The sequence below is a fragment of the Canis lupus genome, chromosome 19, assembly GCF_048164855.1.
Source record: "Canis lupus baileyi chromosome 19, mCanLup2.hap1, whole genome shotgun sequence".
Taxonomy (NCBI): Eukaryota; Metazoa; Chordata; class Mammalia; order Carnivora; family Canidae; genus Canis; species Canis lupus.
This window is the reverse complement of record NC_132856.1, coordinates 35,978,167-35,996,266: the sequence shown is the minus strand read 5'-3', so window position 1 is coordinate 35,996,266 and position 18,100 is coordinate 35,978,167. Positions and strand designations below refer to the sequence as shown.

The window sequence follows — 18,100 nt, the reverse complement described above, 5'->3', positions numbered from 1 at the left end:
AATCCCCACAACAAATAATCATCCGTCCCAGTTTCAGTAGGGTTGTTATTGCAAATCCTTAGACTAGAGCAAGAGTTGTCACAATAATCTCCTCATAGCCCCCATGCATGCATGGAGGGATGAAAGTGCTAGGGGAGCAGAGCACAGAGCTGTCAGGAAGAAGGGAAAGCCAGGAGCACCCATCTCCTCCATTTCCAGAGCGAATCTAACCCTCATTGTGTAAATTCAGCTCCTATGGCTCTGTTGAAATCTTTCACTTCTCTCCTGTGACTCCACTGCCAAAACCCTAAGTCTAGCTCTCTGCTCCTGGAAGACTGCACCACTTCCTAACTAACATGCCCACATCCAGATTTATCCTATAAGCAAAAGCCAGAGACAGTAAGATGTGGTGGTCAGGCATGCGGCCAGACTACATGACAATCCTAAGGGGTCCAAATCTCTTTTGTTATGTGACCTTGGGTGAGTACCTAACCCCTCTGTATCTCTGTTGCTTCAGACATACAATGGAGATGATAACAGTACTTATCTTAGAGGGTCATGTGAAGATAAAATAAGTTATCTTTACAAAGCTCTTTAAAAGTTTCTGGCATATGGTAAGTACATTGTAATTGCTTTTTTTTATCATTTTCAAATCCTAATCCCATCATGCCCCCCCCTCCCTTCAATGGATTCTTGTTCTCCTTAGGATAAATATTGATAATCTGACTTTGGCCCTCAAGGTCCTGGCCTCTGCCACCCCTCCAGCTTTAGCTATTCCTGCTCCCTGCTGTGGTCTCTGTGTTCCAGTGACACAGGCCTCCCATGAGCTAATGCAAAGTATGTCATCCCTTCTGCCACAGGGCCTTTGCAGGGATAGCCCCTGCCCCTTGGAATGTGCTCCCTCACCTGACCCTACTTACTAGCCCTACTTCTTCACACAATGAACTCCCACTCATCCATCATATCCTGGCTCACAGATATATCCTCAGGGAGCTCTTCTACTTTCAGTACTCTCATTACTATACAAAACTTTCCTTTTATACACACTTACCCTCACTACCATTCTGTATTCAGATTTCTAATCCTTTGACTGGATATCAAATAATTCATTCATGCTCTGAATAAGTAACTTTGACTTCACTGAATGATTTGTTTTATGAATGAGTGAATGAGTTCATGCCTGAACAAATGCCTGAGTAAATAAGGAGTGCCTGGCTTGTACCTCAGGCTAGAGTGCTATTAGAGTAGTTACTGCTCAGAGCTGCAATGCCTTTAGCTTTATGGAAATCCCAAATGCTCAGAGCTTGGGTGAAAGGAGGCTACTCATGGCCTGGAGGCAGCTGACTTGTACTCTGGCCAGGATGCCCTAGAATGATCTCTTTCTTTCTATCTCAAGAACCTCTTCCCTTCTCAGTCAAGCCAACATCCCCAGGCCTGAAGAATAGGAGAAAAATTGTTTTCCCTTGTATGTGGAAGGAGCAAGAGGCTGTTTTCACTAGTCCTAAGACTAAGACTGACTCTGGGCACATCAGCCCTACATGTTTCTGGGGTTGGGGCAGCAGCCGTCATTCATATTGAAAGGTCATTTGGAAGCCAAGTGTTTTTAGAAAAACCACAGAATGGCAGTTTTGTTTCAGTGTTTTGACTTAAGCATCAAGCAATCTGCTTCTTTTTCCAAAATTACTTAATATGGGAAATGTAAACATTTTCTAACATCGCTTTCTCAAATCATCCTAACAAATCTCACACATGTGACCATAGCACCAGGGCCTTCCCCATTATACCAGTCCAGGTCTGGCTGAAGACAGAATTCACCACAGATGGGTCCAATGAGGAGACTTCAATGAAAGGTCTACAGAGGAGAGGTGGACAGGGTTAATAAAACAAACAAGACATGGTGAGACACCCAGAAACTGCCAATAGTGGGCTGCCATTTCTGCGCCTTGGGGTGAGGGGCAAAAGGAAACATGAATTCATCTTAGTGCCAGCAGGAGCCATGGAGGGAGCATTGCTGAGAAGAAGCTGAAGTCATGGAGAGAAGTCTCTACCTCCAGAGACATGTCCACAAAGCAGGAAGGCAACAAGGAGGAAACTCTCTAGCTTTTTTCTCCTTACAACTTCCCATATCCTACAGTGGCTCCTATTTGTCTTGAACCTGACCAGGAGTCAGCCAGCAAGGGAACCCTAGAAATGTACCCCATGGAGGGCAGCTTCCCAGGGCACAGCTTCCCCTCCTAAAGAATGCAGGTGGTAGGAAAGAGCAGAGGATAACCACTGGGCACACCCAACCCCATGTTGCCCTAGAATAAAGCCTTAGCTAATGAGAGTCTTAGAAATGTATCAAATGGAAAGTTTTCCAAGAAAACTTCCAGAGATGGAGCCAAGAGGAAAAAGAAGCTCCAAGCTCAGGGCTCATGAAATGAACACACAAACACCAATTTCAAAATAGAACAGAAAGACAGTAATTTAACTTTTATCATAACTGCATGCTGGCACTAGCTGCAGTGCACTCTGCAAATCTCTTCAAGTAAGTGAAATGTAGGGTATGAGTAATAACAGATCCCCAAAGTTGGCCACAGCCTCCTGCAGGTTCGAATTAAGATCCCAGGGATATTGGCTTAACCCAAAGATCAAGTCAAACACTGCATTTCAATTTTCACAATCTGTTGGTTCCCAAATTCCATGACTGGAAAACAAAAGACCTTGGCCATACTTGATTGGCGGTTTGGCTTCAGGCTATAGTTCTCAATTGTTTTGCTGCTGGTGAACTGACTAGTCTTCTCTCAACATTTCATTCTCCAGACAAGATTTCCAGAGCCAGGCCCTTCTCTTCTCCAAACATGTGTGTACATGCATGTACACACACACACACACACACACACACACATACACACACACACACTATTCCTTCCCAGGGTGCTTGGCCTGCCTCCTGCCCAAAGGTCAAAATTAAAATCTAGCAAGACAACCATTATGCTAAGAAAATCCAGAAAATATTTTGAACCCCATTATTTTGTAGGGTATCAGAACAAGGGTAGGAAAGGGAAGGGAAGGGAAGAAGAGGAGAGAGGACAGTAGTCAGAAGTAAAGGAAAGAAGGAAGAGAAAAAGGACAAGAAGGGGAAGTCTGGGTAGAAGAGAAGGCAGGGATGGCCAAGGTAGAGGGAAAGGAGGAAGAGGCAGCTAGCAGGAGGCAGAGTATAACTTTCATCAGCATTCATTCATTCCTTCAACACACTTTTATTAAATGCTTTCCAGGGATCCAGAACATTCAAAGCCTTTCCCATCTCCATGCTATGCCTTGTCCTATAACTCTATATGTCTTCACTGACTTGGAGCCTTTGAGATGTCCTCTTCCAGTGAGGATGAAGATATTTACCTGTTCGCCCTCCATCTCTTCAGGGTTCAGGCTTCCCTTGATTATATCTGGACTACATTTTATCTATGCAAAGAAGATACTACAGGAAGACAGAAAAACCTTTAAGTTGGGATTTGCCCTAACTCCTGCCCTTCAGAGGCAGGCAGCTGGCATCTGGGCAACAGTCTATTTTCCATTGATGCTCCTAGCCTCTGCTCTGGCATACAGTCTCCCACCTTTGCAGTGTCCTCATTTTTCTTCTACCCTTTTTGCTCTAAACAACCATTGCAAGAAGTAGTCCCTAGCAAAACACCTAGCTACTCAGAGGGATGTAGTAAAGAAGGGAACAATTGGAAGAGAGGAACAAAAACGGAGAGAGAGGGGCATCGATATATAGAGCTGGCTAGAGGACTAGCATATTGATAAATGTCCACTTTCATACCTTCAATTTATAGCTGGGCAAACTGAGGACCAAAAAGAACCACAGATTAAAGAATGATGGAACACCAGAGCTAGAGAGGTATTCATCATCTGTTGACCAGTAGGCATGGATGGATCAAGTCTTTTGTATCTTAGTGAGGATTTATGTTTTATAAGGACTACAGTCTCCTAGGGATTTGGATATGAGACTTGTGCCAATTTCACTGGGGACCTCCATGGTGAGCTGTTCTATAGTCCTAAGATAGCAAGCCAGAGTCAAGAATTCAAAGTCATTTACACAAAACAGGAAATCCCAGGCCACCAAACCCTCTGGGCCAAGATCATGATTCTGAATGGGGAAAACCTATTCTATGTAAGTCCCCTTTGAAAATAAGTCAAATTAAATGAGAGATGAGATCCTACAAAGCTTTTTGCTCTTCCCAAACTTATACGCCAGCCTCCTTAAAAAGGGAGGCTAGTTATGGGTTTCTCCATGTCCACTGTTGGCATTTGGAATTGGATCATTCTTTCATGTTATAGAGGCTGTCCTATGTTCAGTAGCACCCCTGGTCTCTACCCATTAGATGCCAGTGGCAACTCCCCTCTAACTGTGACAACTACAAATGGCTCCAGACTCTGCCAAATGTCCCCCAGGGGGCAACTCACCCCCAGGCAAAAAACTACTATTTAGATAATCATAGACTATTAATGTGGTCATCTGAGTCCAAAGCCTTATTCACCGTTGGAGAGACTGGGTCAGGCTGGCTTCAGCTCACTCAGCTATAACTGGCAGATTTAGGCTGTGAGTTCAAGTCCCAAAACCCCAGCTCACTGGACCGAATTCACAGAGAATTCTTGTTTCAGGACTTGATGCATGATCCTGGCTGTACCATCTGGCCCTTGGTTTCTCTTTGTGTGATATAGCTGCCCCATCCATTGCCTCCTGAGGCTAAACCTGGCAGTAACCCCCACAGCATTAGATCAAGTACTTAAAAAAATTCCTCCAACAGGATGTTGCTCTTGGACTGGAAGAAGGACCACAACTGTCCCCTTTGACTTGCTGTGCTTTATGAGGTTGGAAGGCCTGTACATTTCTCTTTCCCTGTCTTAATGGCTGACCTTTCCTAACCCCCATGAAGCTGCTGTGAGGATGGAGATAACATAAAGTATGGTGGTTGAAATTATTTAAGCTCCTCAATTCACAAGCATTTAAGATTATTTAACTGCTGATTATGATTATTTAAGCTGAAAGATTATACTGCTTTAGCTCAGAAAATGTTTGTATTTCCATTAAAAACCACCAGGCCAAGGGTCCTTTTGACTGACATTCTTCACTATTAAAACTATACATATAGTGCATGTTTTTGACAAGAAGACAGTGTGTGACTATTTTGTTTTAAGATAAGGAAGCTGACTTCAAAGGCCTTTTCCAATTAGCTCTCTCTCTCCCCCCTCCCTCCCACCACCACCCCAGCCTGCTGTTCTGCACCCCAGAGGCAAATTGGAAGCACCTATCTGCCCATTGCCTTCTACTATTTAATCAAAACCAGTCCTGCCATTCCCACACTTAAAATTCTTACAACAAAATCTAAATTCTTCGCTCAGAGACAGTGTGCTCAATGTTAAGATCATGGACTATAGTATTAAACAGACTTTCATTTGAGTTCCAGATGTCTGAGACTCAGTTTCTGCATCTACATAGTGGGGATAATAACACTTCCCAGCTCACAGGAGGTGGCAGCAATGTGCCCCTGCCTGACATGTAATAAACACTTAATAAAAGTTTACTGGTCATAGTAATTCCATCACCCAAAGTCTTGCATGCACTGAATAGTATATATGCCTGGGCTAGTTTAATTCTCTGAAGGCATGTCAATCAGAGATAGTACATTCCTTAAGGCAGGGAGAGTAAAGGGCTCTTGATTCTACCTGACATGCAATTTAACAAGTGATTCTTTCCCTATAATGATTTGTGAAACATGTCTCTGTTTGGCTAATATCTTTTTCATCTAAAGAGTTTTATGAAAAATAACAATGTACAAAAATACACAAAAATTCTATTGTGGTCTATCAGAGAAGACCATGTCCTAAACCAAGTGGTCATTTTTGGCTTTTGGCAGTTTCTGCATATAAACAAAGTTCCTCAAGGAAAGAACAAAGAAAATTCCAGCATTTCCTAAATATCATCCATGTTTCAGGTCATTTGTTTAGTGAAATTATGGATAGAATTCCATATTTGAAGCCCTGTGATCACCCTACAGTCCTCTCTCTGGGGATGGAAATTCCTTTCATGGCACCCAGAATAGGTGTTTCTTGCTCACACAGGAATTGCTGACATACCCTGCAAGCTGCCCCCACAGGCTACAGAGTCCTACTACTACAAAGTTCTACAGAACACAGAAGAAAGGTCTTCCTCCTCTTAAATTCTATACCCCAGCTCTAGCACAATCTTTTGAAGCAACATAAATCAAGCCCACTTCTTTTCCTATGTGTCACCCCCTTAACAGTTGAAGGAAGCACGTGCTTCTTGGCCTTCTCTAGGCCTAACACGGTTCGCCTATCAGCTACCCCAACTAAAACAACAGGTATTCCTGAACCTGTTTACTCACCACATGTCTCCCCCATAGTTTACCAATGTTGATAGCCAGAAACGATTTCAGATATATACTGGACTGAATGCATGAATATAAGTAAATGTCTATTACAAAGACCATTTCTGGAAGTGTAGGTGCAATGTGGTCTGTATATACTCAGTGAAATGACATATCAATCAACACATTTTTTTCATAGTTTGTTTATTTTGGCAAATACTACTAATTGCTGCCAATCTGCTTCCTTCCTGTGTTGGTACTGGGTTCCCTGAATGTTAACTGGACATAGAGCTACCCAGTGAGTGGCTTCATTTCCCTGATTGCCTTGCAGCTAAGTGTGACCACATGACCTCATCACTGGCTGATGGGCTCCTTCCCCTGCACTAGTTCCTGCACCTACACAGAATGAAAGAAATGGAAGAATCTGTGTCCTGATTTGTTCACTTAGAACAGTGGTTAGATTGGTGCCTAAGGCACAGAACAGTCCTTGCACGGAATGGATGCTTCTTGAATGAACCATTAATGACTGAGGTGTCAATGGATGGCCTGTGTGACTTAAAGAGTGGATAGGTTCCTTTCTCCTTCCTCCTTTCTGCTGACTGGAATGTGGACAGGATGGTTAGAGCTGAGACAAAAATCTTGCATTGAGGCTGAAAGCCATACACTTGATGGCAAAGCATTAAGACAGAAGGAGTAGAGGTCCCCAGTGACTACATGGCTACTTGTATGAGCTTATGAAATATGAGGTTTTCTGTTCCTTGCACTTAAAGTTAATTAGACCATTCTACTATTCTAAAGTTATTTTCTTTGTAGTTAAGTTTTACTAACCCACTATATGCTTTGTGTATAGCAGGTCTTTCCTCATCCACTAACGGCTCTAACGTACCAACTTCAGGGTATAAGAAAGAAACAGAAATCACAAGTGATAAGCAACTGTGCATTTATGTGACTGCCTGCAGTGCAAACCACAATCAATGTTGGATGAGCAGTTCTTAGTGACATTTATTTTCTCTCTCCGTCACCTGTCCTCAACCATTGCAGGAAACCTGGAAAGCTGCAATGAGCTTCATCAGTGTTCTAGCTGACTCACCTTACTTTTCACACTGAGCAGGTAATAAACAGAAACAACCAGACAAAGTAGGACATTCTACAACACATTGACATTAGTATTTAATATTTTTTTATATTAGACATGTCAAAGTTTTTCTAGATAAACCACTGGATACAGAAAGGATTTCATTGTGACAAAAAAAAATGTTGAAAGCATGAGGCTAATTTGGAATTTGAAGATAGAATCTGTATATGTGAACTATGTGTTTAACTAACATTAATATGTAACATGACATTATATATTCACACATACATACATAAATACACACATACATATATGATCTTTTACTACTTAAAAATAACTTTCTCATAAATGCATAATTTCATTCAATCCCCATAACATCTCTGTAAGATGGTGCAACTGAGATTACCAATTTTAAGTAATGGATGCCTTCAAAACTCCTCTCCCAGGCTTCATTTATCCTGTTCAAATTGCCAAGCACTTAGGATTCCTCCCTAAAGAAATATGATTTGTCTTTTCTCATGCTGGCATGAAGTAAAGAATAAATTGATTTTATCATTTTCTGCACCCTGCCTCTCCTTTGAAGAGTACTTACCTAATGAGTGGCTCTCTCAAAAAGGATCCTAGATCAAAGAGGCCCACAGGATAATGCCTTGGAATAAGCTGCTGCCTTACCTCACTGTAAACTTCCTAAAATAGCTCAATATATACAAAGGCTTTTGAAGCTATCTGGAGAAAATGTCTAAAATGCAACAATACCCAGTAAAGTAAGATGGATCTTAGAACATCATCAGATGAGTTAAAAATGTACAGGTTTCATTAAAATCTTTACATAAGCACAAGAAATCACCAAAAGTCTAAAATACACATTTCAAATCATGTAACTATTGACCAGCTCTCTACACTCTCACTCATTCTGTATTTAAAACTAAATTGAACATATCAGTCAGCCTCACTGTCTTCCTATTAAATTATATTCTAGTTTAAGTAATCTAAGCAAGTGATACAGATAGATTTTTAAGTACTGTATCTCATGGCCTTCAATTCCTTTTAGCCACAGATACCAAATTCACTTGTCACAAGTTAGATAATTGCTCTTTGGTTAATGAAATGTAAGCTTATTAACCAGCACTATAAAACCAAATATATAGAATGATGTTCTTAATATTATTTTAGTAAAATTCTTTTTAGGGATCCCTGGGTGGCGTAGCGGTTTGTTGCCTGCCTTTGACCCAGGGCGAGATCCTGGAGACCCGGGATCGAATCCCATGTCGGGCTGCTTCTCCCTCTGCCTATGTGCATGGAGCCTGCTTCTCCCTCTGCCTGCTTCTCCCTCTGCCTATGTCTCTGCCTCTCTCTGTGACTATCATAAATAAATAAAAAATTAAAATAAAAATAAAATAAAATTCTTTTTAAATAGGAGCAAAGGCAGCAAAGACGAAGCATTAGGAAATGTTGTAGTATGAAGTTTTAGATTTTTTTTTTAAAGAATAACCCTATGCACAAGGAAAAGTGAATGTTGTGCTCTTCTATGAGAATGCAGGGTTGGGGGGCACCTGGATGGCTCAGTGGTTGAGTGTTTGCCTTTGGCTCAGGTCGTGGTCCTGGGGTCCTACATCAAGACCTATATAAGGCTCCCCACAGGGAGTGTGCTTCTCCTTCTGCCTATGTCTCTGCCTCTCTCTCTCTGTGTCTCTCATGAATAAATGGATAAAATCTTTAAGAAAAGAAAAAAAAAGAAGGGAAAAGAAAAGAAAATGCAGGGCTGGAGCACCCAGCCAAACTCTTGGTTTTGGCTCAGTTCATGATCTCAGGGTCCTGAGATTGAGCATCAAATCAAATTGAGCACATCAGGCTCCATGTTCAGCAGGGAGTCTGCTTGAGATTCTCTCTCTCTCTCTCTCCCTCTGCCCCTCCCCCTGCTGGTGCACTCTCTTTCTCACACACAAATAAATAAATAAATATTACAAATAAATATTAAATAAATAAATAAATAAATAAATAATAAGGTCTTCGTAAATAATTAAATAAATATTAAAAAAAGAAAGAAAAAAAGAAAATGCAGGGTTGGGGACTATTACTTCCTCCCAGTGTGGGAATAATGATTGCAATTAGAATACTAACCAATAAAGACCAAACTAAATGAGGAGGTCTTAGGGGGAAGAATCCTACATGAAATACAGTCAAAGGCTCTCCTTTGACTTGTAGTTAGGTTTATAGGAATTTACACTGCATTTTCCATGTCCCTCTTTACCCCAAAGATCTACAAGAGTTCTTCTCTTTGGAATAGTTTTGTAAGTGTAATTCCAGATTTCTTTGGTTACAGGAAAAAACTATTTGACTCGTCTATCTATTCGTTTACTGATTTATTTATTAGTTCATTTATTTCCTCCACTCATTTAAACTGCAAGCTTGATCAGGTAGGATTTTCTGTTTATCTACTCATAACAGTACCTGCCAGGTAGTAGGTGCTCAATGAATATTCATGACATTTTGAGCTAATTCATCCTTTCATTCCTCAAAATTAAAAAAAAAAAATGCCTACCACATGACAAGTTCTACATATCCAATATTAAAAAGAAATTCTACTGTAAATAAAACTCATGAGAAATATTTAAGTTATAGGAATCAAGCAAAATTTTCTCATTCTAAAGTCAATCTAATTTAAACTAAGAAGATAATTCCCTGCCCTGCTCCAGGAGAATGGGAGGGAAAAATATAGACTAGTATGGCACATGTCCCAAAATATTATAAACAAAACAAAATTCTGTTTATAAATGAAAGAGCTGGGTTGTAGGGGTAGCTATCAAAAGGTAGCACAAGGCATCTTTGTAATGATGGAACAGTTGTCTATCTTGGCTGTTATAGTGGTTACATGAATTTATACATGTGATGAAATTGCATATAAATAAATACGTACACACTTACAAGTGCACATAAAACCAGAGAAATCTGAATAAAGTTGGTAAATTGTACCAATATCAATTTGTTGGTGTGCTATAATTATGAAACATCTTACCATTGAGGAAAATGATTTCTTGTATCTGCATATTAATCTATAATTACTTAAAAATAAGTTAAGAAAACAGAACAGCAGAATGCTTATCAAAACATTCTTTATATTGGCCAAACATTGGAACCAAGATAAATGTCCAATAAAGAAGTAAACCTAAATGACAGTATATTTAAAAAATAATACAATTCTATGTTTGTAGCATGGAAAGGTGTTCATCATCTAGTAAGCAAAAGAAGCAGGATTTACAAAATACAAGAATACTTGAATTGTGTTAAAAAATATAGACCAAAAAAAAAAAAAAATAAAGACTATTTGTAAAGGTGTGCACCAAAATACCATCAGTGTCTGCCCCTGCATGGTAGGATCATAGGTGATTTTCTTTTTAATTTTGCTTCTTCATATTTCTTCATTTTTCTTTTCTAAAATGAACACTATTACCAGATGAAATATCTGAAATGCTGCCTGTGCTGTGTATGGGGCTCAGGTGAATTCTGTGTAGCCCTGAACAAAAACCAAGTGAGAAGATTACATGGAAAGCCATTTTGGTTCCATATAAGAACCAATGAGGTACCTGCCAGAGCTCACAACTTCCAACAAGAATGGTGTTCACCAGAGCCTGGTGAATTCCCTATTAGTAATTATCTGGGTAGGAATCTGGTTTATGCACACTGGGAGGTTGGACCCAGCTGCTTTCCAATTTTAAAACTCTGTGCCATTTGATTTTACAACAAATTTAACAGACACCACCTTTCATTTCAAAAGCCCCTTTTATGTTTCAAAGCACTTTCACATATGCTGGTTTATATTCATTTCAGTTCAGTACTTAAAAAGAAAAGTCCTGTCTGTACAACAATTACATAGAGTAGGCAAGGTGGTTATTATCACCTCCATGTTACTGAAGAGAAAACTGAAATAACCAGAGAGTGATCTTCAATGTTATGGGTAAGTTAACATATCCCACCTCCTTTCTCTTGACTCATGGTCTCACCCCTCTGTCCTCTAACACTATACAGTCTCTCCCCACCAGGGTTTGGAAGTAGATAGACTTCACCTAATGTTGCTTACACGATGCCTGCCAATTGAAAGAAAACCAATAATGCTCGGCACAGAATGATAGTAAATATGGGCAGGGATATACCCATCTGATTGTTTCCACTAACCTACACTGACTCAATTAGTGTCCAGTAACCAATATATCAACTCAGTTTAAAAATCAAGATTGATCAAACTAGCTGGTTGACATGAATACCCCAGGAGGCCAAGTTGAAGTTGTTGGTCAATATAATTGCCTTGTACCTGTGTCCCTATGGTCCTGGGAAGGAGCCCATAAGTGAGGCTTCTGGGCCAGTTAAATAGTGAATAGAGTCCATATTGGGCTTAATGAAGCAGGGCTTTGTTACTCTTACCAAAGGAATTAACAGAAGAATTCTGTATTTATTTTGCAGTGGCAGAAGATTAAGCACTTGAGCAATAATATGGCAATTCACCAAAAGAGGTCTTAGTTAGGTGCTATCTGAAATCATGAAATTAAGTGGGAAAACATACACACGGAAAAGGTTTATATGTTTAAGAAAAATAAATCCAAATTTTAGATAAATGATACTCTTCACAAAGTATACTAAACAAATGACATATTTTCATTGGCTGATAGCGTCATTTACACACATATATCATTTTCCTTGTGCCAAGCCCTCCTGAGTGCCTCTCCTCTCAAACACCCCACCAAAGTCATTATAGGAGGAAACAGAAGGGCCAGCGATGTTAAGGTCATTTCCCCTAAATCATACGGCCGCCAAGTGGAAGAAACAGGATTCCAACCTAGATCTGATGACTCCCAAACCAGTGTGTTTCACCATTACTTGCTCTCTCAAAATGCTGAAAGTATATGTCCTTTTTATAAACAGGAAGTAATGGAAGTTTCCTTTAAAAGTCATAATAAATCACTCCAAGAGATAAAGAGTTAACTTGGGAATAGCTGGAGAACAATGAGAGAAACTAGGCTGAACTTCATACATCGCAATACACAAGGAGGCAGAAGTGGGACTGGTGAATGGAAAAGAATAAAGCCTCACGGAATCAATGGACTGCTATTGTTAATAAATTATTGATCAAGCTGGTAATGTCATAGCTGCTTGAAATACTTTTCTTCTTAGCTACAATAAATCTAGTATTCAATCTATTCACTCATTCAATAAACAATTATTGAGCATTTACCATATGCTGCTGTTCTAGGCAGTCTGATATCCACAGTGACTCAAAGTAAACAAAGTTCCAGGCTTGGTGGAATTCACATAAGCTCCATGAGGAAATAAGACAGTAGAAAGGGAGCTTGAAGTAGAAGATTTCAGTTTTAATCCTGGCCAGATGGCCATAAGCAAATTATTTGAAATCTCTCTGAATCTCAGTTCACTCACTTCTAAACTAAAGATAATAATATCTGTTTCTATTATACACTGTTTAATTAGGAAAGATGCAAATTTATGCATTAAAAATACTTATTCTTTGGTCTTGGAGAAACTGAGGTAGTTGACAAGGAATAAAAGTTTTGTCCTCATTATTAAATCGTTCAAAATATTTCATTCCATATTTTCCATGATCTAAGCTTTCTGGGTTTAATGTTAACCATGTGTAAGACTTGTGGGGTCAGGATAAGGTCATGCTTCCATACCTAGCCACCAATTTCAAAGTCTATGTTACAGGCTTAAGATGCCATAATTATGTACGTTTTCCTTATTGTGGAAGGAAGTTAAATTATATCTTAGAGATTATTTCATCTTAATTTATATAGAGAGATGCTGCTTCTTGCCTACTTCTTTAGGAATGGATCCATACCAAGTGATTATTTTTAAAATCTTTGAGTAATTTTCTTTCCTATGTTCTTCCATGGTAATATTATTTCATAGTAAGAATGAAATAAGAGCTAGGTGGAGATGGGTGTGTCACAGGCCCACAGGAAGGATCACTGCCCAGCATGAGACCACACTTTATTGATTAAATCAAAGAAAGAGATTGGTTCCAGTTTCCCCATATCCCTCACCTACCCTACCCTTGGGTGAGGGGGAGGAGGTGGCAGTGGGATTTCCAAGTCTGTTTTTATCACCCAGCAAATCAGAGTCCTTGCTTTCTAAACAAAGAGGTGCCAACCTTGAGACTCTATGAAAGCCAACACAAGCTACACATTGTACACATGTGAAAAGAATATAATTAGCAAAGTTATAGTCACAATTAGGAAATACCTCCTCAGAAAAGTTTCCACTTAACTTTAAGCAGCACTCAAATTACTATTGTGCTTAATGAGGACTCTGTCTCTTGGCCAGCTCAAACCTTTGAGACAAATCTAAGAATAATAGCGCCATCCACAAAACACAGACACACAAAATTTAATGCTGAATTTTTTTTTTTGAATAACATATATGAAAAATGTGCAAATTGGGACATGGAAGCTATAATTTTAAAAAATATAAAAAGCAGAGTCACAAAAATGAACAGTTAAGTGTTGGCTAAATTATTCTTTCTTCAAGCTCTTTCTTTGTCTTCTATAGACTTTCTTTCCCCATCCCTAAAGAAAAGTTAGAAAAGAGAAACTAGAAAAACAAAAATGGATACTCACTTCATCTCCAGGATCTCCTCCAGCTGTTTTCTCCTTTCTATCCGGAGATTGGCCAAATGTGCTTCTTTTTCAGCCAGGGACTGCTGTGTGGAGGCCAGGCGTGCCTTGGTAGCATCCAGTTCCTGTCTGGTCTTCTCCAATGCATTCATCAGTTCCTCTATCTGAAAGGCACATCGAATGGTGTGTTATTTCTCCTTCATTCAAGCACCAGGACTTCCTTGCTAGCCTATATTCTGACAATAGACACAAAGGAATCATAGCCATCCTTGAACAGGGCACTGTATCTTAGAGCCCATTCTTTCTTTGTCACTGGTTGAAAATAAATGTTTCAAACACAAGTAATGTCCAAATTTATCCAAAGTTCTTATTCAATTGGATTGTCCAATAACCTTTATAGAAACTATTTATATATTTATTAGAAGTGGAAGGTAACTGGCTTGACCCAATTTCAACCTGTGTTTGGCAAAAAATCTCAGATACTGCCTCACAGTTGGCGGAAGGGAACACTCAAAATGCATTTGCCCAGCACAATATACTTTTGTGTGTAGGCCCCAGAGTATTCTGACAGGAAGCTAATCTACGTGTTTCAGATTCATTCATGTTTTAACCTATCAAAGCATTGTTTGGCAAAAGCGATTTGATGTCCAAGGGGCCTCAGGAGCCCCCTCTCACCTCACCTCCCTGCCTCATATTCAGGAAGTAAAGTTTGGCCAAAGGTAAACAGAATTCCAGCCACAAAAGGTTCAAGTTTGGTTTGCCCCTGAAGTTTGAGAGGTTTCTAAACTTGAAATAAATGACATGTAACTTTTATAGGGTGCTAATACACCATAGAAATAAGCCAGACTATCAAATATCCAGGATTTTTAGCCAGGTCCCAAAAAATTGGACCAGGGAGCCCCAAGGCAAGGCCTTATCCTCCCCAAACCATTGGGGGCTTTTAAAAGCCAACACACAACAAAGAGGGCTGGTGTTTACAATTCTGTTCCAGAGACTTCCGTGGAGCGAGCCAGTGAAATGCCATCCCTTGCACAGATGCAGGCCGCATCCACCCTGCTGATTTAAAACCATGGTTCCAGGAAGTTTCTAGATTCCAGGGTTGATATTTGGGTTTCTAAGCCACCCCCCTTCCAGCTGAACTTGGCAGAATGGGATCATCCATCACTAAAGTCAACAAAATGCCCTTCAAAATGTGTCAATGACATGTTAGGTTGCAATTCATAAAGAATTTCTACACAATTTCTTCAGTTTTACATGGAATTTTTTCAGAATAAGCATTATAGTTCACATCCAAGGTAAATTACATGCTCTTAAGATTCAGAAAACCTTCCATTTTTTTCCCTGATAAAAAGAGGAATTTGATGACCATATAATGTAAGTCAAAGCCAAAACCAAATATAGTTTAAAAAGCAAGGAATATGAGGGTTAACCATGGAAGTCCCAGAACCACACCTGCTTAAGTGTAGAATAAATAGTATTATTCTTTAACTTTAGAAATATACAAAATTTAAAAAACAATTGTAATAATTTCTGATGTAAATTTATAGAATATTATAAATATGACTAGCAGCCCTTCTACAAAGCAATGCTTTAGTGAAACTGAAGCAGATATTTTTCCTCCTTCCCTCCTCCCATTTTTGATAGCAGTGTAAAAAAAGATCAGAACTACGTTCATTCCAAGTACCAACTCAGATTTAGTCTGCCTAACTCTCTATAGGATGGCCTATGTCCTCATGACCTCATTTCCTTTCATAAATTGCTCTCTATTCTGAATGCACTACTGATCCCAGAGAAGGACACTATCCAGGATTCTCACCAGCTAAACTCTCTCTCATTAAGTTGAAGCTGACCTGTCTGCAATCTATAGACACAGAGCTGCTCCACTGGGTTTCCAGGTATTTAATTCACCTGCCACTTTACTGCTTGGGGCCAGCCTCAGCTAGTTTTATGTTAACTCAACTTTCACAATTACACTTTTAGAGTAGTGATTTGCAGTCTTCCTTGGTCATTTCAGCAATAACCACATAGAGAAACCTGGGCGCCTAAGAGATGCAGTCCAGAGTTTTTACTGATGGAGATGCCATTGGCTTCCAGCATCAACAACTCCCCGTATGAGGTGAGACTGCTATTCTCAACACCTTGCAAGCAGAGTCTCCAATAGTTTCCTAGGCCATGGCCACCACTCCTCCAAAATCACATACCCCAGGCCAGTGAGTATTGCACACTGAGGGCCACTGGGGGTCACTGGCCTCAGACACACAGTTCTAGTCTTCACACGGCCACTGTTTCTCTCTGTGACTTTGTACAAATGATCACTTGATTCTTTGAGTCTCAGTTTCCTGGGTGATGCCCATGATACCTCCTGTGTTAAACATCTACTAGAGTTCTGCCAACTATTTCTTTTGCTACGAAATTAGGAGCATTAAAAAAGCAAGTAATATTCTCCCTGTTGTGGTGGTCATTAGAGTGGTTCACAATATTCCCGTTCTCCTCTTTAGGGGCACGTGGTACAGCTACACTTTGCCCCTCCATTTTAATTGGGCTGAGGTTCTGGCCAATAAAATCATTGTCATTTCCAGGTAAAGCATGTAAGTGCTAGTATTCAACCCCAACCCTCCCTTTTCCCTGTGGCTATAAAAGTGTGTTTCAGATGGTGTCTCCTTCAGCCTGAGTCTCTGAGTGACCACAACAAAGCCCAAGGCCAACCCATATTACCTAAGCAAGGTATAAACCTCTTTTGTTATACACCTTGAGATGATGGACTGTCTGTTACCACTGGCCAAGTAAACTGTCACACTTCTTATCAAGTGCCCTATACCTGCCTCCATCTCCCCACCACCAGTCCCCTCTCATCAAGAAAGAAAATTGCTTTTCACTCTTGCTATACCATGGAAACTCTATACTTGCACCACTGGTATCTTCCTTCTTGCCACATGTCTTTTTTTTTTTTTTTTTTAAAGATTTTATTTATCTATTTGAGAAAGAGAGAGAGAGAACATGAACAGAGGGAGGGATAGAGAGAAAGGGATAAACAGACTCCCTGCTGAGCAGAGAGCCTGACATGGGGCTCAATCCCAGGACCTGAGATCATGACCTGAGCTGAAGGCAGATGCTTAACTGACTGAGCCACGCAGGTGCCCCCAACATATCTTTTCATAATGTATAGTTTGCACAGCCAACTTTTTCCTCTCATTTGATGTAACATTTTAACCATGTATATGTAACTTGTGCCTTAAAAAGCCCCATGTTAGAATCCTAGCTCCATCACTTACAATGTGACTGACACAAATTCCTACATCTCTTTCAGCTTCAGTTTCCCTGCCAGGAAACACAGGACCAGGCTGCTTATTCTGTTCCATGTTTGTGGGCAATAAGTGAAATGACGTAGCCTCCATATTATTTATTCTTTTCTAACTGATGTCAATAAAATAATTTTTCTTCTTAATGAGAATAAAGTACACTCATTGTACAAATTGTAAAAGATACAGATATAAATATTTAAAATTTCTCTTTTTAAGATAAAATAATGACATTCTTTTTCATTAAGATCACCCAAAATCCTGCTACCTGGAAATAAACAATATACACATTTTGTTATAAATTTCTCCATTTCTCTCTCTCCATTCATGTATGTATAACTGGGATGCTATATACAATTTCCCAAACAGTTTTCAATAAATGTATCATGAGAATTTCCCCCCTTGTAATTAAATAGCCCCTTGTAATAGATTTAATGGGTGAGTGGGGTCATATCCATCCACCATTTCCCTAAAATCAACTCTTCCCTTGGGTTCTCTGAAGCTCTCTTTTAGATTGGGAACCTATTTCCCATGTTTCTTTTGTAAATTCTTCACCTTCTTGCAGTCTATAATTGGATCCTTCCTCTTATTACTCTGTCCTAGAAACATTTTCATCATCCACGTGTATCCTTAGGAGAAGAACTGAAGTCTGTTTCCACAGCTCTCACGTATGCATAGATACCTTTCAAACTTTATCTTTTACTCCCTTGACCTCTTTCACATACCTAATCACCTGTTGATCACTTTCATTTGGATGTC

The 18,100-nt window shown here is 39.7% G+C and overlaps 1 protein-coding gene across 25 annotated transcripts in view; it reads right to left on the bottom strand.

Moving 5' to 3' along the window:
* ERC2 (ELKS/RAB6-interacting/CAST family member 2) overlaps positions 1 to 18,100 on the bottom strand; it is a 906,960-nt gene that overhangs the window by 346,122 nt on the left and 542,738 nt on the right. For all 25 annotated transcript variants that reach the window (XR_012011918.1, XR_012011916.1, XR_012011917.1 and 22 more), the window contains one exon: positions 14,046 to 14,206. Coding sequence is in view for 22 of the 25 variants with exons in the window: in XM_072785816.1 (XP_072641917.1) it covers positions 14,046 to 14,206 (161 nt within the window). In the remaining 3 variants the exon portion in view is untranslated. The remainder of the gene's footprint in view (positions 1 to 14,045; positions 14,207 to 18,100) is intronic.